The 24,312-nt window shown below is 37.5% G+C and overlaps 1 protein-coding gene across 1 annotated transcript; it reads left to right on the top strand.

Annotated features, from left to right (window-relative positions):
• Window positions 1-433: 433 nt before the first annotated feature.
• On the top strand, window positions 434-20,027 carry LOC306858818 (solute carrier family 41 member 2-like). The gene is made up of 11 exons (XM_079399565.1): window positions 434-519; window positions 1,695-2,314; window positions 2,946-3,053; window positions 5,009-5,080; window positions 5,854-5,998; window positions 6,173-6,319; window positions 9,727-9,874; window positions 9,983-10,062; window positions 13,071-13,202; window positions 15,396-15,544; window positions 18,767-20,027. Exons 2-11 carry the CDS (start codon window positions 1,817-1,819, stop codon window positions 18,950-18,952), a joined length of 1,665 nt encoding a protein of 554 aa, XP_079255691.1. The 5' UTR covers window positions 434-519; window positions 1,695-1,816; the 3' UTR covers window positions 18,953-20,027.
• Window positions 20,028-24,312: the final 4,285 nt, after the last annotated feature.

The following is a 24,312-nucleotide window of genomic DNA, read 5'->3' as shown; positions in this document are numbered from 1 at the left end:
GTTGGCGCCCTCTAGAGTTTTGGATGTACTGCAAGAATCGATAAGAAAATAAAATAATGTTAACATTTTAGTGTAGAACCTCAAGTCACTAATAGTATAAAATGAATAATATTTAATAGTAGAAAAAATAAGATTTTTTCTTCTTATCTCATATTTATCTCTTCTTTTTTATTGTTAAGTTATGTTGTGAGATTGCTAAAAAAAAAACTTAAATATCGTTTAATTAGCTGACATTATTGTTTTTTCATAGTTCAGAAATGTATGTTGTCATGCTTGTTTGACGACATTCTTGTCTGACAATGTATTTGGACAAAGATGATACAGTTTTTAAATTAAAGACACTAATGAATAGCCACAAAAAAATCTAAGCATATGTGCTTCAACCACATATTTTTTTCGACTGTAAAAAACGTGATCTTTTATTTTGAAATGCGTGCTCGCTCCCGCGACGGTGATGAGCTCCGGTCCCGCGATCAGGGAAGAAGCAGAAACTCGTCTCGACGGAACTAAAATATCACGGTACATATAGTCCTTTATTATCTTTTTACCCTTCAGAGAGGTTGATTAAATAAAATAAAGCGTTGGTTTCGTTTGACAGGCTTCGGAGTTTAAATGATTCATTATTAATGTTTACCATCAGGCAGCTGGAGAGTATTTTAGGATGTTTTGGGGGGATTCCAATGCACAAGTTATCTACATAAAGGTTTAGAGATACAATTAAGTATTTTTGATAACCATAAACCATAAAAACTTAACAAATCAGGCATATTTAAGTAGTTTGTCCAACTGAAAATGCAACCTGTCCCCTTCCTGCCTCCTCCTTAGATGTATAATATATTCGTACATCTCAAATAATATTCAGTCAAATATATGATTATTTACTTACAGGCATAATGATGTGTTGTTCTGAACATATGATGCATTTGTTCACTTCCTTTATGTTTTCTAAGTTCTCTGAACTAGTATTGTTTGTTTACAAACATTTTCCATGTAATGTGTGTTGTTTATTGTTTTGGCTGTGTGATAATTTTGAAATACACTATTACATATATTATTATTACATACATATACACTAAATACGTTTTATTTATTACTTTTACAACAAATTTCTGATGGTTAATTTTAATAAGAACATTTCATAATGATCAGACTCCATCAGACAATTAATTTGTGTTTTTTTCCAATGCACATCTAATAATTATAGAAACTCGTTTCTGTTATGGGATAAAAATAAAGGTAATTGCAACTTTTTATCTCACAATTCAGACATTTTTCATGCAATTCTAAGTTTATATCTCACACTTGTGAGATAGAAATTCAGAATTGTGAGATATAAACTAAGAATTGTTTAAAAGTCAGAATTCTGAGGCAATTGCGAATTTTTATCTTGAAATTTATTTATTTATTGCATTTATTTCTTTTAATTGATTTGATTTTTTTTGCAGTTGTCAGATACATTTTTTATACGTTTCCATAAATATTATTACTGAAGCGGTTCAGAAGTTACTTCCAAGTATGGTAAACTGATATTTAAGTAAATAAAGTTAAGACTGTGTACTAAACGCTATGACTGCCAATTCAGCATCTAGATCAAATAACTGCTGCGGACAGACTAAAAGAAAGCCAATAATGATAGTGTGACCTCGAATGTGACACTTTTGTTGATGAATTCCCTCTGTGCTTCTTTTTATCAGGTCACTGCGATATTGTCAGAGCTTCTTCAAGGCTGTTATGGATGCCACCTGCTGTTTCTGCTGATCTGCTGCTCTTCTCAAAGTCCAGAGGGCCATGAGCCCAATTAGTTTCTGTCTGCAGTATGAGCCTCCGAACCATAGGGGGCGATGTGCTCAGCTCCCTGGGCCCTAGTCTGGCAGCTCAGGCTGGAGGAGCCTGGAGCTCCATCTCTTTCAGACCCATACCCTCCTTGCTTCAGACCATGGTACCTGCTGGTTACACCGCTCTACAGGAGGAACGGCTGGCCATGGTGGACCTCGGCACACCAAAGCCAGAGACCCTCAAGAACGGGTTCCACCGCGAGCCCCGCCGCCACTCGGACCGCAGCAACCGAACGTCCATCAGCCTGTCTGAGGCCGGAGATGGACGCTATGCAGAGACGGAGCCCATGCTGCCTGATGGCAGGCTTTCGGGAGAAGAGGCCGATGAGGAAAAGGAGAGCGAAGAGGAAGGGCAGCAGCAACCAACTAGAAATATGCCCAAAGAGTCACCCCTCGCCATGGCATTGCAGATACTGGTGCCCTTCCTTCTAGCTGGGTTCGGGACGGTTTCGGCCGGAGTCGTACTGGATATAGTACAGGTGAGTTTTGAAACTTTAAAGACAGCATTTACTCACCTTTGTTGTTTCCAACCCTGTTTGTCTTTCTTCCTTTTGCAAAACTAAAAAGAAGGTATTTTGAAGATGATTTTGTCCAAAATCACACTGGACCCCATTGACTTTCATTTTATGAACAAAAAAATAAGTTTTCAAAATATCTTATTTTGTGTTTCAGAAAAAGGGTGGACTGTCCCTTTAAGTATTAAACTTTGACGTAATTCGACTTGATTTTTGCCTGGCAGATAATAAAACAAAAAAACAGTCAATTGTTTCTCAATTTTTTTTGCCCTGACTAAAGTATTTATGGATCATTTTTGGAGACCCTCCTGTCTAAGCTGTACCTCTGGAACTTCTGTTGTCATAAAAATAAATAAACTCAAAAATATTATGTCTGTTTAACGTTGAATTCATTTTTTTATTATTTCTATTTTTAATTAATTAATTTATTTGAGCATTTTAAGTAAGATTATGTTAATATAACTAAATTTAAATAAGCTGTCTTTATTTTTGGGGGGCCCCACTGAAAGTTTGTTGAGGACCCCTAGTAGGCCCTGGTCCCCTGGTTGAGAACCACTCCATAGACCTAATAGAAGTCTCTCTTCTTCTTTTTCAGCATTGGGAAGCATTTAAAAACATAACAGAGATCTTCATCCTGGTTCCGGCTCTTTTGGGTTTGAAAGGAAACCTAGAGATGACTCTTGCTTCCAGGCTTTCCACAGCGGTTAGTATCTTAACTAACTTACAACTCTTTGCACATAATTGCATCATGCTTTAGTTCACGTTAGGTGTGCCTGTAATTTGATTAGAAGTGACTGTCGGCTCTCATAAGAAGTGCTCCACTGACACTAAGGTGCTTTGTGATGAGATCTTGGCCTGCTTTGTGCATGCTCTCACCTGTCAGGACCTGACGATTCATGCTAGTGCCCAACTGCCCATCTCCACAGAGATGGAGTAAAGGCCTGGTAGTAAAAACCATATATCAATGATAGAGTCATTAGCAAGCCTGTTATTATAGTTATAACTCAATAAGTATTTCCAACCCCCATGTGTCTGAGTAAGAAAAACATGTAGGTTTTCAAGACAACATGTAATCTTTACTGTCTTTATGCCTGATTTTACTGTGCACAATATTTTAAAGAAAAAGTTTGTTTTATAATCTTTTACTATATATTTATACTTCTTACACCTCACTAGCGTATTTTCTGTCGATGTAACCAATAATGTCATTACCTCGTCAACCACAGCAACTGAACATATTCTGAAGTGTTTAAATAGTTAATAATTTAATAAATAAATAAAGTGAAAATTTATTAAATATTATCTAGAAATATATAATTTATGTGCAAATGGTATACACTTATACATTTAAATTTTATTTATTTATTATTATTTTATTTTATTTTTTTATTTGCTGCAGTGCAACATGAATTTTGGGGGCATTTTTGTCCCTTTCAGTGGCATTTCTGGCATGAGCAACATCAGCACCTTAATTTCTGACGCTTGTAAAAATGTGTTCCAAATGCTGTTTCGTGTCGTCTTTAAAAGCATATTGTGCATTTAAACTTTTCCATAGTTAAAGTCTCAGATGTGTTTGTAATTTTACATAATCTAGTTTAGTAACATTCTCTCCCACTCTCCTCTTCTGCCCTTTCCTCTTGGCGCTGGAGTCTCGGCTGTGATTTTATTTTATTTTTTGGTAGCTAGTGTTTTTTTTTGGGGGGGGGGGGGGGGGTCAGTCTGGGACTTTAGAGCTCAGAGGGGTTTCGGCTCATGCCGTTTAGCGTCTAGTGTTCTCGTGGCAAATCTGTCGTCCCCCCTCGAGGTGAAAGAATAAACAAACCCTGGTGGTGTGGACCGAGGGGAGGAGGGGGTGAAAGTACAGGCCTTCTGTTCACCCTCATGCAGCTGGGGGAAAAAAAGAAAAACACACACTGAGTCTATTGCCTTCAGACGGCTCTCTCCTAAACGCTGCTCTTTCACATTTACATTTGTTTCCTGTATTTTCTTAAGCACACACACACACTGGCTCATCGGTTGTGGAGTCGGCCTCGGCCATCTTGTTACTCTGTGGTCTGAGATCCATTCCAAACCCAAAATATTATTAACCTTTCCTCAGATGTCGCTTTTCGTTTCAGTGTAAAACATCCAATTCCAAAACCCACCTCTTAGAAGTAATTTGGTCACATACTATTTTTTTTTTTATTCCTTTTTGATGGTTTCCTTATTTTAGCTTTTAGGTCCCAAATCAAAAGATTAAAAGAAAACAATATATTTTATATAATATTTTAAGCCTCTTTTTACATTTTCTGCATTATGCTCTTTCCTTCTCTTTTTTTATTAATATAATATAAATTAATGTAATTAATTACATAAAATTCAGTACAACTTATATTACCATGATGTATAAATATTTGTTTGCATTACACTAATTTAAAAATTGTCATTGCGCAATATCTTAATTGTCCTAAATAAAGTTGCTTTTATTTTTGGGAGAACATGTTTGAAATATTTATCATTTATCAATGTTTTGTCAAGTTTTACCTTTGCTTTTTAGTTAGGAAGTGCTAGAAAATGTGCATACAAGATATGTGTCACATTCTAGTGACCACAGTAGAGGTTACTGAATGTAATACTAATGAGAGGGAAAAAATTGTTCATCAATTTTGTTGTCTTTAGGTGAATGTGGGGAAAATGGACTCACCCATTGAGAAGTGGAATCTTATTATTGGGAATTTGGCGCTGAAACAGGTAAGAACTTTCAGTAGGCTTTACAGTACAGACCGTAAACAAGCAAACGCCATCAGGAACTCAGAAAATGTAAATACGCTCACACCTTCTTTTGCATTAGCATTTTTACCTGGAAAAGGAACAATGATCTTATCAAGATTACGGGTTTCTATATTTACACAGACGCTTATACAAAGACAAAGTGAAATGCCTATTTAATAAGTAATTAAAGATCAAATAAAAAATAAATATAATCTATAATTGTAATATTTACATATAATTTATTTATATATAACTTATATTATTATTATTATTATTGTAATATTTTTTTAAATATATAAAAATGAGAAAGAAATTAAAAACTAAATTAAACATAAAATATATATTTATACATTTAATAAAATAAAAAGTGTATATATACGTATATAATTTATTATATTCTATATATATAACTTATTATATTCTATATTATATAATATATATTCAGTGCCCTCCATAAGTATTGGAACAGTAAAGCCAAAATTGCTCTGTTGGCTGTGGAGTCAAGACATTTAGAAATATGATTAAAAGATGAATATGAGACAAAACTACAGAATGTCACATATTCATATTTTGTCTCATATTCATCTTTTAATCATATTTGCAATTGTCTTGACTCCACCACCAACAGAGCAATTTTGTCTTCACAGTTCCAATGCTTATATATACACTGTGTGTGTGTGTGTGTGTGTGTGTGTCTGTGTGTTTTATAAATGAAACCCATTGTTACCTCTGTCTGTCTCTCTCTTTCTCAGGTGCAGGCTACAGTAATAGGGTTCCTGGCAGCAGTAGTGGCCGTTGTACTGGGTTGGATTCCTGAAGGAAAGTTCCAGATCAGTCATGCCGTGTTGCTGTGTTCCAGTAGTGTCGCCACAGCCTTCATAGCATCTCTGCTGCAGGGTCTGTACTACAGATTAACCTCTTAATACTCTTACATGTATTAACTAAAGCGGTTCTTTTCACAACAAATAATGGCCACTTTTTTTTTTTTACTGAAATCTGACATTAGTCATGTTTCATGTTATGAATGTCCAGTTCCAAGTGAGTAAGGTGAACAATGTCTCTTCTCTTCAGGTATAATAATGGTGGGTGTGATTGTGGGCTCTAAGAAGACGGGCATCAACCCTGATAATGTAGCCACACCCATCGCTGCCAGTTTTGGTGACCTGATCACACTGGCCATCCTGGCATGGATCAGCCAGGGCCTCTACAACTGCCTAGGTGAGAAGGATGTGTGTAAAAGTAAGGGCTCTGTTCCAAACCCTAGTGTGCTGCCTACCTAGATGGCATTTTTAGGCATCATATGCACACTCAAATTCAAAGTATGCTTGTACATAGTAAGTACGGACAACCTCAAATGAGTCACATTATGAGCTTCCATTTCGGTAAGGATGCTGCCTTCGAAGAAAGCCACCTATGTAGACAGCAGACAGCGAGGCAGCTCACTAGGAACTGTAACGGAGACAGAAAGAGATGTATTTTTTGCAGAGAATAGATAGTAGGTCAGAGTTTGATAAATCTGTGGTAGTTTCTCTCCAGCAGATCAGAGATACTTTCAGTTGTCTACCACAAGAGGGCGCAAGAATCCGTCACTTTGGATCTAGCTTTGCGTGAATTATATTTAGATGCATTTGTCATATCTGAAGAATAGTATATGGAAAATCTGAACATACTTCAGTCTTTATCTGTCATATTAAAGTGTGATCAGTAATATATCTTAAACGTAGCAGCACATTTCACAGTCTCACACTCTATTGCAGGTGTCAGCAGATGTGAGGTGTGTAAGTTACAGTTAATGGGGCAGTGGGGTTGATATGTTTTATGGGTAGGGTCACGCTGCTAATGAGTCTGGCTCAGGACAATGAGACCGTTGTGACACAGTGCATGACCTCGTTGGGTCTGCAGATTCACATTCTCATGAAATACACACACACAGGACTCAGTATGTATCGCTCTCTCTCTATTTTTGTGTGTGTGTGTGTGTGTGCGTGCGTGTGCGTGCGTGTGTGTGTGTGAGTGTTTATAATATATCTATGCAGAGAGAGAGTATTTTAATATCATGAAAATATTATATATTAAATGTTCCATTTTTGACAGTTCCCATTTTCACTTTAATACCTAGTTTTAATTTGTGAAATGAGAGAAAATGTTTCTCGATAATTAAATGTTAATGTAATATTATTAAATTATATTTAAACTAACAAAGTACAAAAAAAAATCATTTAGAAATGAACTAATTTGTCAGTTCTTCTTAGTTCTTATACTGTAACACTTGAAAAGATTATATATAATTTTTTTTTTTTTTAAATATGGGTGATCACTTTAAATTTGGTTTTCAACATGGTTCTTTATGTTTGTGGCAACGTTTTCAAACATTTGGCCCTAACAAGCATAGCCAAATATCCAGTGTCTCTCTCACACACAAACACTATATCTAAAAAGTGTGAAAGTTACACGTGGGCCAGCCTGAGCAGCGTTCTGGAGTGTTTATGCTGAGTTTAATGGGGCTTCGGTCCATGGTGACTCAGTGTGATAAGCTCCAGACTGAGCTCCGTGCTCCTTTTTTAGTCTTTCCTTTTCTGAGAGAGGTGAAGTGAGGTGAGGGCAAGGCAAATGGCACCACCGTGCCACGCCAAAACCATATCAGCCATGCCAACCAGCCGAGAAGAGAGGCTTCTGCCATCATTAGCGCACACCGCTGCCCTGTCTCACACTAAATATAGTCACACAGATGTTGCCTCTATGTTTGCTATTTAAAGATTTAGGCTGTTTGTGTGATGAAGAGTATTTAGCAAAAAGGGAAACCTCTTTTGCATCAAATCTTTTGATGCAGACAGTGTTTTGATTAATTTTTTAAGAAGATAATTTTTTTCACTCAATCTGCTCAAATCCAATTAGAGCCGTCAGTACGGCTGCATTTGCACAGCAGCAGAATATGATTGTCAGTCCTGATCGGGGGGACATGTAGAGATAAACATGAACATTTTTGAGCAATGCCGCAAAACAAATTGGGAATCAAATCAATCATAGGTTTTGAGTTGATAAAAAAAAAAAAAAAAGTGCTACGTGAAAATGAATCAAACTCCAGAGACTATGTAAATGTTTGAGAGTTGCTCACGAGACCAAAAAGAATCATGAATGTAATGCCATAATCTTTAGGAACCGAATATTAGGAAAGCAAATGCAAACTCTATAAAATTTATTGTGATATCCACAATGTTACTTAGTTTTGTATTGCCAGCAAAATCATTGTAAAAAATGATTTTAAATAAATTCTCAAAATATTACATAACCCCACATAGAAGTCATAACAAGTGTGAGTTCAATTTATGTATTCTGAACGGAACCGCAGCTGACAACATGATTTCTATCATCAACAAGATGTCAGTCATGGTTATTTTTTCCTGTCAGTCTCCCGTTATGGCTGTCAATCCATCTCAGGTTTTGAAAAATGGTAGAAAATGGGTTGTAGTGTGCACTCCTGTTGAGTTTTCACTACCATCTTTTATACTAAAATTACAATAAAAACGGTAAAACTGTCAAATAATATTACAACTAAAATGAAGTTTTTTGTTTTATTGCATTTTAAAATGTAATTTATTCCTGTATTGGCAAAACTGAATTTTCTGCAGCCATTACTCCATCCTTCAGTGTCACATGATTCTACAGAAATCATTTTAATATGCTGATTTGTGCTCAAGAAACATTTCTTATTAAAAAAAAGTAGTAGTAGTGACGTATTGTCAAGTATGGTGACCCATACTCGAAATTGGTGCTCTGCGTTTAACCCATCCAAGTGCACACACACAGCAGTGAGTAGTGAACAAATGCACACACACACACACCGTGAACACACACCCGGAGCAGTGGGCAGCCATGCTGCAGCGCCCGGGGAGCAGTTGGGGGTTCGGTGCCTTGCTCAAGGGCACCTCAGTCGTGGTATTGAGGGTGGAGAGAGCGCTGGACATTCCCTCCCCCCACCTACAATTCCTGCCGGCCGGGGGCTCGAACTCGCAACCTTTCGATTACGAGTCCGACTCTCTAACCATTAGGCCACGACTTCCCCCAATAAAGGGGAGAGCGCGAACGCAGTCCCCCACTACCATAAATTATGCAGTCGAGATTCCCACATTTGGGGAATTCGCAGGGGTCAGCATAACCGGAGTGCAATGGCCAAGCCTCGCCCTGGGTGAACCGCCTTCTTGATCATGGTGTCTCCCCTGCCAGGTATTATCAGTGTTAAAAGTGTTTCTGCTTAGTATTTTTGTGTAACCATAATAGTTTTTTTCCAGGATTCTTTGAATAAAAAGTTCAAAAGAACTGAAATATTAATATTTTGTTACATTATAAAGGACTTTACTGTCACTTTTGGTCAGTTTAATGCAGCTTCACTGAATAAAAGTATAAATTTATTTCAAAAAGAAAAATATTTTAGTGATGGAAATCTTTTACATGGTATTGTATAACATTTTTGGCCACGTAACTGAAAGCATGAAAGCAGCGGGAGTGTCCCAAAATGCGAATTTAGCATAATAATTCAATGATAAAAAATGATTTATATGTAAAATGTTTCTTCTGTGAGGTGAATCTGTCTTCACTGAGGTGTTTCTCTCTGTCTGTTTGATCAGACTCTCACCCATATGTGTCGTCTCTGGTGTGTGCCTTCTTCATGTCTCTGACTCCTCTGTGGATGGTCATCTCTTCCAAACACCCTGCCAGCCGTCAGCTGCTCTACTCGGGCTGGGAGCCCGTTATCACTGCCATGTTCATCAGCAGGTGTGATACACACATACACACACCTCACACACCTGGCCACAGATTCGCACACCCATTGAAAAAGCACCTTCATTTGCCCCTCTAACACACTACATGTCCCTATTTCAGTATTGGAGGACTCATCCTGGACAAAACTGTGTCTGATCCCAACCTGGCTGGGATTGTGGTTTACACGCCTGTTATCAACGGTGAGATTTGTTATTCTATACAAAAATATCCTATAGAGCTTGTTCTGTTTGTCTTCCTTTGAAATCTGCGAATAGTACACCACTTGTCAATACTGGAGAATAATTCTTGACGTTTTGTCCAATACTCTGCATAATAGGCCAAACTACATCAATATCTCCATTTTTACCTGTCTTACTTGTCATATTTTTCTTTTGAAAGGTTTAAGCTTTTAAAACCTTAATTTGTAGACCTTTATTCCTAACGCCCCCATGTCCACGGCACACATTGCTGCTCTCAGCTGATATTTCAGTCCCCTTTCAGACTGTTATTACCTCAAAGAAACGTCTCTGCAATAACCGCCCTCTTTTAAAGTCACGCAAGAATCCTTGTGACAGACATAGCCACTTTTGTGATTTTAATGAGCGTTTCCATATTGAGAAAAAGCCAAAGGATGGAATAAAGCTGAAATGGAGTTGGATGAGATTGAGCTGTAGGGTGAAGTCATTAATTGCGGTAGTTGAGCTTTGCGTGGTAACAGGAGAGTAAGCCAGGTCCATGGAACCTCCACAAAGAGCCATACGATTTTTAATTAAAGCACACTAATGAGAGACATTTACGCTGTCTGCAGCCTGTCTATGTTCTCCCGCCCAGACCACCAAACAGCTGTTTGAATCTCTGCATGTGTGTGTGCGTGAAAGAAGACAGAAGTTTATATCAGAATATCTCAAAATCAAAGGTTTTATTCTCAGTTCTAAGAGAGACGTAGAACTGAGTAGAGAAGGAATTACTGAGGAACTCTAAACAAGAGGAAAGAATGAGATGGGATGAGAAACAGAAGCTTCTGGGGTTTGTCTGGCCAAACAGGAAGCGAGTCAGAGAAGGTAGTTTAAATGATTGCAATATACACATGCTCATGTGCCACTTATACGTAAATAGAGCAAAGTCAAACCTCTCTTATCGCCCCCAGTACAAGGATGGGTCACAGTGGTCGAATGGTTGCCCAACAAACCAATTAGTGTGGTTTATCTAGATTTTTTTGTACATCTTTTTTTAGTATTAAGGTTTTTAGTGGCACTGCTTTAATTAGCATGCTGTGCTTTAGCTGTAAGACATGTATGATAAAACTCAGCATCTATCTATACAATCAGACAGAAATTTTTGGCTATTACAATGAATTTCATGCATTTTTTTTTTTTTTTGATAGTCTCTATGCAAACATTGCATTTTAAAACTGTATGTTAAGTTTAATGTAGTTCTGTTTTTGAACAGAACAATGTTTTACAAACATTTCCTTCAGGACTTGTCTGATGGGATTCAAATAAACCTGTACTCAGCCTAAAAATTAAAAAATGCCTTATTATAAACAGATTAAAAATAATAATTTTTGCACATCCCAATCCAGACACTGAATTTACCGAAAACCAATTGGGCCCATAATAGAGCCCTGCTGCACACCCAGCCAAAGTCTCATCAGATCTGTGACCCAGATTAAGGCATCCATATATGTTAATCCCGCTGCTTGGACAGAAATTAGGTTGCATATCATCTCCATTTCCTGTTGGCAGACATAGCTAAAATAAGTATCAGATTAATTGGACCTTATTGCTTCAGAAAAGGTAAAAAATTCCCATACACTCCTTTCTCATGGCCTCATATCCATATCCAAATCCATATCCAAAATGTCATGTTGTTACTTGTTTGTGAGAAATTGAAGAAATTTTAGACCTGGCCAGTTAATCTGAACTGCAGATACTTGCCCACACACTCCTCCATACAGATGGCGTCTCTCCAGCACTGCCACAGGGGCGTGGCACAGTGTGGCATAATTGTAACCTCTGCATTAAACATAAACGTGGCCTTGTTGGGGCTAAATGTGCAGAAGCCTGAGCTGTGCTAAAAGATAATCGTTCTCCCTCAAGTCTGCTCTTTAACGATGGGAAATGATATTGCCATTGTGGGCATGAATGCACTACTGTATGTGAGAAATTGATTTACTGTTTTATTGTAATTCAGATGACCAATTTCCTGTTTGGCTGTGAACTGAATGTATATATTTTTAAATACTTTCCATTCGTCTTGACTGCCCACTCTCAGTTAATAAACATTTTGAGCTGAAAGAACCATTTCTGGCTGTCTTTCCTGGAATGGCAAATTGGGCAACAGCTTTTTAAGGCAATTCCCAAATCCCCAACAGTTGGTTGATGAATTTGACTTTGTGTCTTTCTTTTCTGTTATTTTCTTTCTGTTTTATTATATTCTATTCGTCTAGCTTCATTTTTTTGTGTTCTATTCTATTTAATCTTCTATTATGTTTCATTCATTTAGTCCTTATGCTTTTCTACTCTATTCTACTCTGTGCAGTTGTAGTCTGTGCAGTTGTATTGTGTGTTGTTCTCTTCTGTTTGATTTATGTTTTATTCTGTTCACAAATATCCATTGTATTTGATTCTATTTTATTCCATTGTTTAGTTCTATTTCAAAAGCAGATGTTTTAGTTCAGCAGAGTGACAAACCAGATGGTGTAAAAAGAGGAGAGAATGTGTATGTTCAGTCAGTCTCTGTGTTGTCCATTCTGTTCTGTCCTCTGTCTCCTGTCTTTCTCTCTCTCTCTTTCTTTTTCTCTCTCACTTGCTTGTCTTCCCCTAGAACTGTTGGGCGTGACATCGTTACTGCGGCTCTGAACACCACTCTACTTTAGTCGGGAGAGAGAGAGAGAGAGAGAGAGAGCGAGAGGGGAAGGGCTGTGCGTGTTGGTGTGTGATAGAAAGAAAGAGAGAGATAAAGAGGCGGGGGACAAAGGCAGAGTTAGTACTGGTGACTCATGGCTGCCAGTCTAACAGTGGAAAAAAAATAAAGCCTGTATACATGGATTTCACTGCAGAAGCTTCACTGACATCAGTTATTTGCAGATTTACTTTGTCTCAAACGTGTTTAAAACGGGCAACTGTTTTTTCCCCTCATTTTTGATTTTGTCCTTGTACTCTCAGTATATATTTGTCTGATTTGTGTACTATTATATTCATTGTAGGTATCGGAGGAAACCTGGTGGCCATCCAGTCCAGTCGGATATCCACCTACCTGCACTTTCACAGCACCCCTGGAGAGGTTCCTGACGAGGCCAAGGGTTGCTACTACCCCTGCCGCACCTTCTGTGGCACAGGTAACCCCGACCATTGCCCCAGTGTGCTTTAAATTACACCAACGTGTGCCCTAGACACATTCTAGTGCATAAATAGATCAAAAAAATTTTGAAATATATAGCCACGTTTGACCCTGTACACTTTTAGAAATTAAACTCTTTAATGCTAGTTTATTTCATTTTTTTCCATGAGCCATCTCCATCAGTGAATATACATCACAAGAGAATTCTGAATTAACTTGAGCAGATATCATTTCCAGTACATAACAATATACCATTCATTCTGTGGTGGAAATTAAATTCAAAACCTTTTTGTAAATAAAATGAACGCATTTTATGAATCCTAAATACACAAAATTAAATAATAGTCACATTTTCTGAATAATTAAACTATTTAAACTATTAAAATCTCAATTTAATCATACACTCTTCCCTGATACAATTGTCTCTTTGGTAAACAAGCACACTAACTTTATTAGAGGTAAAATTCCTGGTGGTGGTGGAAATTGTTCCATAACTGGCAAAAATGTGGGGATGTTGTATTTTTTTATGTAAAAAATTATATTTTTAAATGCATTTTAAATACATTTGTATGTAATTAATTTTCACACTATGATTTTAGCTTTTATTTTATTGACTGGCAAAGTAGATACATTTCATATTGAAGACATAGGATCAAGGCATGACGTGGCTCAAATTTACACCTTCTGCATGAACACCGCAGCTCAATACGAGTGAAGCATGTGTGCTAAAGGGCTCCAAACCGCTCATGTAATTTTTAAATCCTCATAACATCCTTTAAGGCCTACAAATTTAAGGAGAGTGACTTAAACACACTTTGAAGGCAGTTTTTGTTTTCATAGCCTATATTAAAGAGAGCAAGAACAAGTAACCAGTGTTTAGAGCAACATCCCTTACCAGGGCTTGCAAGTGTGTATACATTAGCTTTAATGGAGTGTGTGTAACAGTGGTTTGTGTATAACGATCCATCTCAGAGAAAAGCAGAGAACGCTTCCTATAAACAACAGAGGCTGCGGATGGCATGTTGATGTCAAAGCTTTGATGCAGGGCTCTTTCTTAGAGAAACAAGAGGACTCTGGGGACAGAGTCCAGATGCCCGAGTACATGAGGGGCACGGTGCCCACTGCAAACTTAGCAGTGCCATCTGGAAAGATGGGCATAAATCTTCCTCCTTCATGAGTGCACGATGTTATACTGCGGGGGCTGACAGGATGCTAATGGAGCGAGAAGTGTAGTGTTTGTGAATGAGATGTTTACTGTATGCATATTCACTTAGAATATATAGAATAAATCAAATATGAACAGCTACACACGTGCACAGACCGCACGTGGAGGGTTGTTTGTGTCTGTGATGTTTCAGGTGTCTTAATGCTGGATGCTTTAAGATGACAGATTTCACCTTTGGATATCATTGTGGAAAATATCATTCCGCTCGCTTATCCACCATTGTTATGTTAGACAGGAAAGTTATTTTGGTAAAAGATTACAAAAAATGTTTTTGAAGTAATATTACGGAAAAGCTAAAGTGTATTAAAATAATTTTCATTAATTGAAATTAACCTGAAGTAATAAAATTAAATAATTACAAATTAAAAAAGAGGAAATGTTGCCTTATCAACTAACTGAAATAATTTAGTCTTAATTGAGTTTAAATTGTTTTAAATTGTTCTTGATAAAGTTACTAATACTAAAATAAAAACTGAAATAAAACTAAATATAATTTTTTTAAAACTAATAAAAATGACAAAAGCAGATAAAATGAATAAACCTTCAACTAAAATTAAAACTGAGAATATAAAAAATAAAAGCTAATTCAAAATATGAATAAATACAATAAAAGTATATAAATAATACAAAAATTATCAATTAATTCTAATGATATATAATTAATTTAACTGTACTGCATGAAGATAAGAAAATAATAATAATTTAAATATATTTATATAGTATTTAATTTATAATATTCTATTATTTTATTTTATATCTGGGCGGGGCTAAAGAAGCGATGATGTAGAAGTAGGTGTTGATCTGCAGAGGCTGACGTCATACTGAGATGAAATATGAATCAAACCATTTTGGCAGCTTGATTTCAATAAAAGCTGTTTTTAGATTAATGAGGAAGTTTTAATTTTTTACCATTGTTGTTATTCAGATTTTATGTATTGCTTTAAAAAATTACACTTTCTTTTTCAGGGGCCAATCACAGGTCAGCACAAGTACTGCTGTTACTGGTCGTCCCTGGTCATTTGATCTTCCTGTACACCATTGATCTGATGGAAAGGGGTCACACCTCACTGACGCCCGTCTTCATGGTCGTGTATTTGGCTGCTGCTCTTTTCCAGGTGAGCGTGACAAAAATTGGGCCTTCTAACCAAGCGTCAAGGCACTGACATCTTCACATGAATGTTTACAGGCTGTGCGGTGCAGTTATTTCCATGCTGTTTAGAGAACCTGTCATCACTGTATCTTTTTATTAAATCTGACACCTATTTGAGGCTCAGCTGTAAGCACTGTTTCCTATAGCAGACGAAAATGTCAGCCTATAATCATAAAACCAGACACCCGTTTTACGATACAGGTCTGGGGAATCTATTTCATCTTCAGTGTAATCGCGATGAATGTGCCGCCAGCAGCCCACATGTAACAATGCTACAACATGCATTTTTTTCCCATCATAAACCTACAAGCCTTTTAGAAAATCCCCAGAGCTTTTAGACGCCCCATTTCCCCTCTGAATGAAGCAGCGATGACATTAGCGATAGCGAGCAGGTGTTGTTTGGGTGTGTATGTATCTGTGAGTGTTTGGTTATTCCAAAAGGGTGTTTTCATAAATTGTTTGGATCTCAATTAAGATCGATTACCCTCAGAGAACCTCAGTAAGTGCATTCAGCGGTTGGCATGCGGCGGCGTGTTGCGAGTGGATTGCGTGGTATTTTTAGGAAGTTTGTGTGTATGTGTACATTGTACGTGAACGCCCTTGCTAACCTAAACACACACACGTCTTTGAGATCCAAAGCCTCACTGCTTCACTTCAGAAGGATCTTGAGGAGAGAGAGAGAGACAGGTAAAATGAGTGGGGCCATTAATTGGTTTATTCTGCTGCTTAGATATTTATTTTGTGCATCTAGAAATATTTGTTCATAAATCATCAAATTCTAACTCTTTCTCATGTTTCTCAAAACTTCTCAATTGTATAAATTGATTGTAGTATATTTTCATTTTAGAAACCATTTATTTAATTATAATTAAACAAAAAAACCGCTTAATACTATAACTATAAAACAACTATACAAATATGTTTAAATAACTAATAATAATTAATTAATTATAAAACAGTATATTGAGATTATAAAATATATATTTATATAATATTTTATACTATTTTATTGTATTATGAACAATTTAATCACAAAAACACTTATATGGTTAAATTATGCTTCTCAGAACAAAATCTTTCGAACAGAAGTTCACCATTATTAGCCTGCTCTAGCTACAGCTTGGCTTGTTGAACATATGTGATGGTGCTCTGAAAGTGCCCCCCTGACCTCTGACCTTTATGCGTCTTTAAATACAAGGCATCTATAGAATTCCAGAAAAAAACCGAGTCTGCTTTAGAGGAAGAAATTTCAGGGTTAAATGAAGTTCCCAGTACATAGCTGTTAAGTATTTGTGGTGACGCTGTGCAGAGGGGTCTAAATTGGATATTCACATGCCTCTCCTGGGACATTTTTTTCCGATGAGGCAATCAAGTGCCTTTTTTAACAATATGAGTATTTACTATTACTTTTTATCATTTGAATATATCCTTGCTGCATAAAAGTATTAAGTACCAACATTTGACCAACATTGGAAATTCCATTTCCATCACTCTGGAGTAATGACAGATGACAGTTCAGCTTTACATCACAGAATAAATGACGTTTTAAAGCATATTGAATTAGAAAACTGTTATTTTGAATTGAAATAATATTTCAGAATATTTCTGTTTTTATCAAATAAATGCAGCTGTGATGAGCATAAGAAATTTCTAAGGAAAAAAGAAACTAAGATCCTAAAATTTTGAACAGTAGTTGTTTTCAAGCGCTTGTTGAACTGTTTGCTAGTTTTATGACAAAATTGCGTACTTTCAAACATGAAACAGCTGTAATATGTCATATTGCAAACTAAATTGTATCGGTTCACATTCCATTTACTAGTAACCTTTTTTCTGCTGCCACTGTGAACCTAAAAAAGGACACCTAACCTTTGCTTCCAGCGGTTTATGAGTTCGCTAAATCTGACACAACCTTCCTTAAGGGATCCTCAAATAGAGTTTAGCGACTCATTATATATACTCTGTCTGTCCTGATTATAATTTGCTTTATATAAAACTACAGGGGTGTTATACATCCTCATTTAGATGGCTAAGTAAACGTGTGTGTGTGTGTGTGAGTGGACGCATGAAAGCCATGCAGCATCTCTGACTGCTTTCTCTGTCCTTGTGAGTGATGGAAAAATGTGTCTGTGTGTTTGCGCAGGGTGGAACTACAAGGCTAATCTTGTCGGGCCTCAACAGCTTGTGTACATTAGCAAACCATCACTTTCCTCGGCTACTCGGAAGGCCTCTGGCATTCTCTTCCTAACAGTTTAATCGTTAATTAATAGAACACTAATAAAAAGCAAAAGGGAAAGAAAACGCAAGGCGAAATCTCCCACAGAAAGGTCGATGTTCTCGCACATGGAAACACGCAAGGTTAATTATTGAAATAATGTCACAAAACTCATCTTGCCTGGCAGGCACAATTAATAGCCTTTAAAATGGCCATTTATTTCCTGCTACCTAAATTGAAGTTTAAAATCTGCAGCAGAGAGCGAATCGCTTTTTAACCATCTCGTGCTGACCTTAATATGACGGGTATAAATGAACGCCGCCCGGTCGGATAACCAGAGCGTCAGACCTCCAAATAGAGTTTCACACCGACCTGTCAGTCTGATTAATGGACAGGCCTCGTTTGTATTTCACTTAAATGAAAATCCTTCACTCACACATGCACGGAAATGCGGGGCGGCTGGCGAAAAGCCTTCAGGAATTGCTGCAGTCCATCTTTTTAACTTCTAGTTGAATGCAAGATGAAGATTTGAAATGTTACATCTCCATTAAGCAAACAAACTGGCATCCACTGGGCCGTTCTGATCCAAAAGAGCATTTTAATAGTCTGCGATGTTCAGCGAAGACAAACACGGGGCTAATTTGCTGGTGTTTAATGAGCTGCGCTAGATGAAAAGCCTTATGATGTTTAGATCTGAAGCCGCTTCGGATATTTGTCTTAAATGTGAATGCCGCTTTTCAAAGAATGGGATCTTGTTTCATTTCCGAGGCGAGCTTTTCAAAGAAGCTCCATAAACAAAAACATTGTGTTGCTTCTAGAATAACTCCATCCATCTCTTTCTGGTTTAGAGCTTCCTGAGTGTGTGATTGTGTGGGAAAGTTCATCCAAAGGTACAGCGGAAGGGGCCGTGGTTTTATGCAAGAGCGCATTTTCAGTATTCAACACGTTTTTATGTGCGTTTTCTTTCCATCCTAGGTGTTCTTGTTGCTTTGCATTTCGGACTGGATGGTGCACTCCATGTGGAAAAGCGGGAAAGATCCGGACAGTTTCTCTATCCCATACCTGACAGCGCTGGGCGACCTGTTGGGAACCGCCTTCCTGGCTCTCAGCTTCCACTTTTTGTGGATCATCGGGGACCAGGACAGTGATGTGGGTGACTAAGGTCTTTCTTTGCCCTTTGACCCGCAGATCAAATTATTCTTTACTTGCTGTCCTCACTTATTGCCTTGAATGGCTGCTTGTCGGATCGGGCATGTGGCATAAAAACAAACTTCTTAAAGTGCCAAATGATTTATTAGCTGCCTTGAAAGATTCGAAAGGCGGCAAAGCTTCTCCATCATCTCAAACAGGGTGATTTCTGGTGCATCTGATGTCGGGTGGTACGAAAAGCTTCTTTAATGCTCACTTTATCAGCACTATAGCAGCGGAAGGACCAAATGCAAACCCTAAAAACAAGAATATGTATGGTGATTGTGCGTTATTTATTTGTCTTTGTCTTTCTTTACTTATTTACCCATGTTGCTTTGTCCTCTCTTTTGAGATGTGAGACCAGTTCCTCATGTCTGTCCAATCGAGTCAGACCTTATTACAACTATAGCCGCTCAGTTTTACTCAACCAGTGCCAGATCAATTCATATAAACCTCTGTAATGCAGTTTGAGAGTTAAAGTATTGCTTAATAGCGTAGAATGATGAACTAATATATCAGCTTTGAGAAAAGGGAATAGACTTTCAACTGTTCGTTTAAAGAGAAACACAACGGCCTGAGTATCGATTGGAAATGTCAGACTTTCTTTTTCGGTCTCCAAATACGTCCGTGTTTAATGGTCATGTATGCAACCAAATGGGGTGAATGTGCAACATAGACGCTCTAAATGAAGTCAAGTGTAGATTGTTACTAAGGTGCCATGAACAGCACTTTTCTATGGAAAAAAAATACTTTTCTTTCTTGCCATGCTTTTTTGATACTCGAAATGTTTAATAAAGGTTTAATAAAAAAAAATATGTCCAATATCCTTCAGTCTGATGTTTATTTTTTTCATCCTTTGGACTCCTGAGGCCCTAATTTAATTCTGTCGACTGTAATTACCTGTATATGATGTCTTTCCATCTGTAGGGATGCAGCGAAACCTCTCTTATCGGTTTAGAAACCTCTTGTGCTTTTATGAGAAAGTCTTATGTACATTTTAGCAGAAGGTATTCGCTTGATGTGTGAGAACAATAAAGCGTGAACCATGAAAGGTTTTTATTTGATTACAAAGAGCACTGCCAAAAAAATACATCAGGCACTTCATAGAGTGCTCCTAAAATGTGCGCTTTACTCCATCTGTCAGCAGTTTTGTCAAACTGAGCTTTTAAAACTCGTTATCCAAGCTCAGTTTTGTCACTTGATTTGCAGTTTGGTGGCCTGCTGTTATTTTATTCACACATTAGCTTATTTATTTTATTACCTTTTACAAAGCTCATTATTGGCTATTAAATGCGACTAGATTACACATGCTTTCCAGACGTCACTTATCACTCAACGGTTTTGACATGTCTAGTATATTATTGTCAACAGTCTAAAACAAAAGGCCTCTGTGTGAGTGTTTGGGAGTCTAGACAGGCCATGTTAATGATGGTTGTTGAACTCCCCTGTCTTCAGGGTTTAATGGGGTTATTTGAGCAGTGTGGTGGATTGGGGGCCCTGAAATTTGAGCCTGCTAATAAACGGCCCCCAAATCGAGCCTGAGGGACCATGCTGTTGCATATTAGCACTCTATTAAAACAGACCCAATCCCCCAATGCAGCCCACAGCCTCTGTACCGTGATCCCTCATGTTCACCACTAACAACAAACAGGTCATCAAGCCAATTTACTGCTCTTGTGGAGCTAATCAGAGGAATGACTTTCAAAACCGACTTTGATTTTCAAGGGTTTTTGTTGTTTCCTGCTGGAAAATTCAAGGTTTTACATGGTCTCTAGTTGGGTTTTGACCTGGTAGACAACCTTGGGCTAGCAAAAACCAGCTTCCCTGTTCCAATAACCAGCTTTCTTAAAGAGACAGTTCACTTTAAATGAAAATTCTGGCATCATTTACTCACCCTGATTTTCTTATTCTGTAGAGCTTAATATGAGGAAATGTAATGAGGATTGGGATCAAGGATTTTGGACCATAAAGCACCATAAGAATAATCCGTATAACTCGTGCACTATGCTCAAAGTCATATGTGAGAAGCAAAAGTAGAAATTCAAACTTGACATCCTAGATTCCTATTCAGTTTTATTATATTTTAGATTGTTTTTCCTTTAAGCTGGTATGACCTGATTTTTACAGCAGGCAATTTTACTGTTGTATATTACATAACCTTGTCTTTTCTGACAGTATAAGCAGCACTGAACTATGGTAATAAAGTCAGACTCAAGTCGACACAACGCCCACTTTTCCATTACAACCTTTGCCATCCTAATCATCGAGTGCATCTTAAAGATGGGATATGGAGTCATCCCCTGGCACGAGCATGAGAGATGAAAGTTAAATATAAGCCAAAATGGTGGTTTAGACCAAAGGACTTCATCCAACAACTCCACTTCAATCAGTTGTGAGGGCCGCTCGACTTTACAGCATGCTCTTTGCTCACTGTGGTCACGTTTATTTCTCCATTTGGACTATTTATTGAACATTTTCATTTTATCCAGCACCATTTTTGACCTGAAATAGTTTTGAAATGTGGCATGCCAGTGCAGGGATATTTTAAAGGGATAGTTCACCAAAAAATGTTACAGAATATGTTATTATTTGATCACTCTCATGTCGGTCCAAACCTGTACGAGTTCCTTTCATATGTGGAGTTCAAAAGTTGATATTTTAAAAAATGCATCTTTTGTTCATACAATGAAAGTCAATGGGGTTCAGCTTGGTTTGAGACGAAAAACAACTGAAATATCCTCAAAATCATCTTTTGTGTTCTTCATAAGAAAACAAGTCAAAGAGGATTGGATCGAAATGAGGGTGTGTGAATGATGCCAGAATTTGTATTTTTTGGGGGTGAAATGTCATGACTTTAATTTAAACATGTTTTGAAAATGTTCGCTTCATCCTCTTCCTCTTTATCATCAGCATTTGCTAAATTCAGCCATGAGAGAGAAAGATGTCAGCAAAAGCTGTAATTCTCTGTCATGCTTAGATGCCAACAGAGCAGTTTGTGCCGTTCAGGTGTGAAATTCCTCCTCGCCTGAAGCTGAAGCCAAAGGGTTGAAGAAGTTCAACTGTTGTGCAAATGGATTACTATGGATTAATCAAGTATACAGCACTGAGAAACACTTCTCGGGGAAATGGATGGACTGAAAATCTTCTCAGCTGTGATTGAACCACAACCAATTTCATCCTTGGGAATTAAGGAACACTTCAGTCAAAATATCTTGCGAGTTGGGTTTTAGATCTTGGCGATTATACCAAATTATAGTAGTTTTCAGTTACGCCTGCATATTAGCAGTAAACAGCATAGCGGTCCCTAAGGGAACAACATATAACTTCCCACAAACATTATCATTTCATAAGTTAGATAATGACAGAGAACTGCTGCCAGCTCGACCCTGCACGTTCACTGAGAAAACCCAAACCCTATCGCAGTGCCAAGTTTGATGTGGCTGAAAGACCTAATTCAGAGGATGAACTTCACCCTAGCGGTACATGAATTGGTGTATTCTGAGCGTGCTTGAGAGGTTATGGTGGAGGGTGGAGCGGAGACGACCATAGCAGGTGCGGTAGCATGAGAATTGCACATTCAGCAAGAAAAAAACCCCAAAGCTCAGGATTTTCATTGCGAAGTTAGGTTTTGGCTGCAATCTCGCTTTTGACACCAAAGTGATAACCCGCTACTGAAGCGCAAAGACTGTACATGAATCTTTCTTCACAGTGGAGTGACACACATTTCTCTGGCAGCCTGTAACGCAGATCTGTTGCACCGATGTGGCACAAAAGCTTGGCACACTTTTGCATTTCCTCTTGCATCAAATCTTCAAAGGTCCCACTTCAAATCTCGCTGGGATATAGCGGGGCACTCATATAACCAAATACATCTGGACTCACCACAAGACCTGGGAGGCCCTGCAAGCACCACAAGGTCAGCCATATGGTCAGAGACTCAAAAACGTGGCCTTGCTAAGAGGCTAATAACTGGGTTCTTTGATATAGTAATGATGGGAATATCTAGTCTCGCAAAACCACACATCTGAAGAATAAAGTCTAGTTTGCTTTGCAGTGTATCACACCTTGTTAGAAAGCAACATATTGTTGATCGATATGCAAACAGTCAACCACTTTTCAATTAGTTTCGGGTTAATCTAAAATAGTTGATAGCAAAAAGCTAAAGTGTCAGTCCAAAACACAAGACTTCGTAATGTGAATTTTTGTCTTTCCAAAAGAATTGAATATTACATATTCTAATATAAGGGTCTGTATAGAATTTCAGAGAAAGAAACTTGCTTGTGCATAGTTTACATGTTTGCCACATTTTATGGTAGCACTACGTGCCTCAAACAAAACTATTTTAAGCCTCTAACCTGGCTAGTCCACTTATTAATTCCTCCTCAAAGACCTTCATTGAATCAATTCAGAACTGAACCTAATGACATTCCATTAACAGTTCTCTCACATTCTTTCCTCAAAGCGGAAGAAAAATATTCTGACGGTGTTTTCTGCACTACAACTCTTATGACTTGATTCTTTTGAATGAATCATAATCATAGTGTTGTCCTCTTATGATGAGTCATTCTTTTTAATGAATACAAAAATTTACCATTTTAAAATTTAAATTGTTGTATAGTATTAGGGCGAACAGTCAGTGTAGTTATTGACTGATTCACATAACAACACCTTATAAGTTTAGTCAGTAGTAGCTATTTTATGAAAATTTGTTCGTTGTTGCTTAGTATTCATTATAGTTAATGGCAGTCATTTTATTGCATTTATACCAGTGTGACAAAATGCATTTAATTGCATAAATCATTTCATTAATAATTGCATTTAGACAAAATGAACTCTTTTGGCAATAGAATTGCATTTTATTTCCTCAAAGTAGTAAAATCATTAATAGTCCTGTTCAAGAACCAAATTTATTAAATTCTTTATGATTCCCATTGATAAGCATGAACATGGCATTACCAGCCTCAAGCTCTACCAGCTGAGCTACAGTTGCCAGAAATGGTTTCAAACTACACAGTAAGCTCACAGACAAACTTGAAGTTGTTTCTGGTGAGGGATCACATTCAGCCTCTACTTATTTTGAATAATGCCCCCTCAGGATTTAAGGAAGATTGTAATTGAACAAATCCTCTATAAAAAGCTGTGAGCAGAGCCGTGGGATGCAGGATCTGAAAAAGATTTGATGTTTTTCTATAGATTATCTTAGCATAAAGTGCTGGAAACCATGCCAAATGAGGAGGAACAGCTGTATTAAAAAGATCCCTTTAACAACTGACAACATTTTCACTGAAGTTTAATGATTATGTGGAGACACAGACAGTGACAAATTGGCCTCT

This window comes from Barbus barbus (assembly GCF_936440315.1).
Source record: "Barbus barbus genome assembly, chromosome: 39".
NCBI classification, from domain to species: Eukaryota; Metazoa; Chordata; class Actinopteri; order Cypriniformes; family Cyprinidae; genus Barbus; species Barbus barbus.
This window is presented reverse-complemented; position numbering and strand designations above follow the sequence as displayed.

Bases quoted from the DNA above. Each gene is read 5' to 3' on its own strand.
- LOC306858818 (XM_079399565.1), top strand. From the start codon at position 1,817: ATGAGCCTCCGAACCATAGGGGGCGATGTGCTCAGCTCCCTGGGCCCT. The intron at 5,999-6,172 runs GTCTGTACTACA...TCTTCTCTTCAG, and splicing joins CATAGCATCTCTGCTGCAGG to GTATAATAATGGTGGGTGTG. The intron at 13,203-15,395 runs GTAACCCCGACC...TTTCTTTTTCAG, and splicing joins CCGCACCTTCTGTGGCACAG to GGGCCAATCACAGGTCAGCA.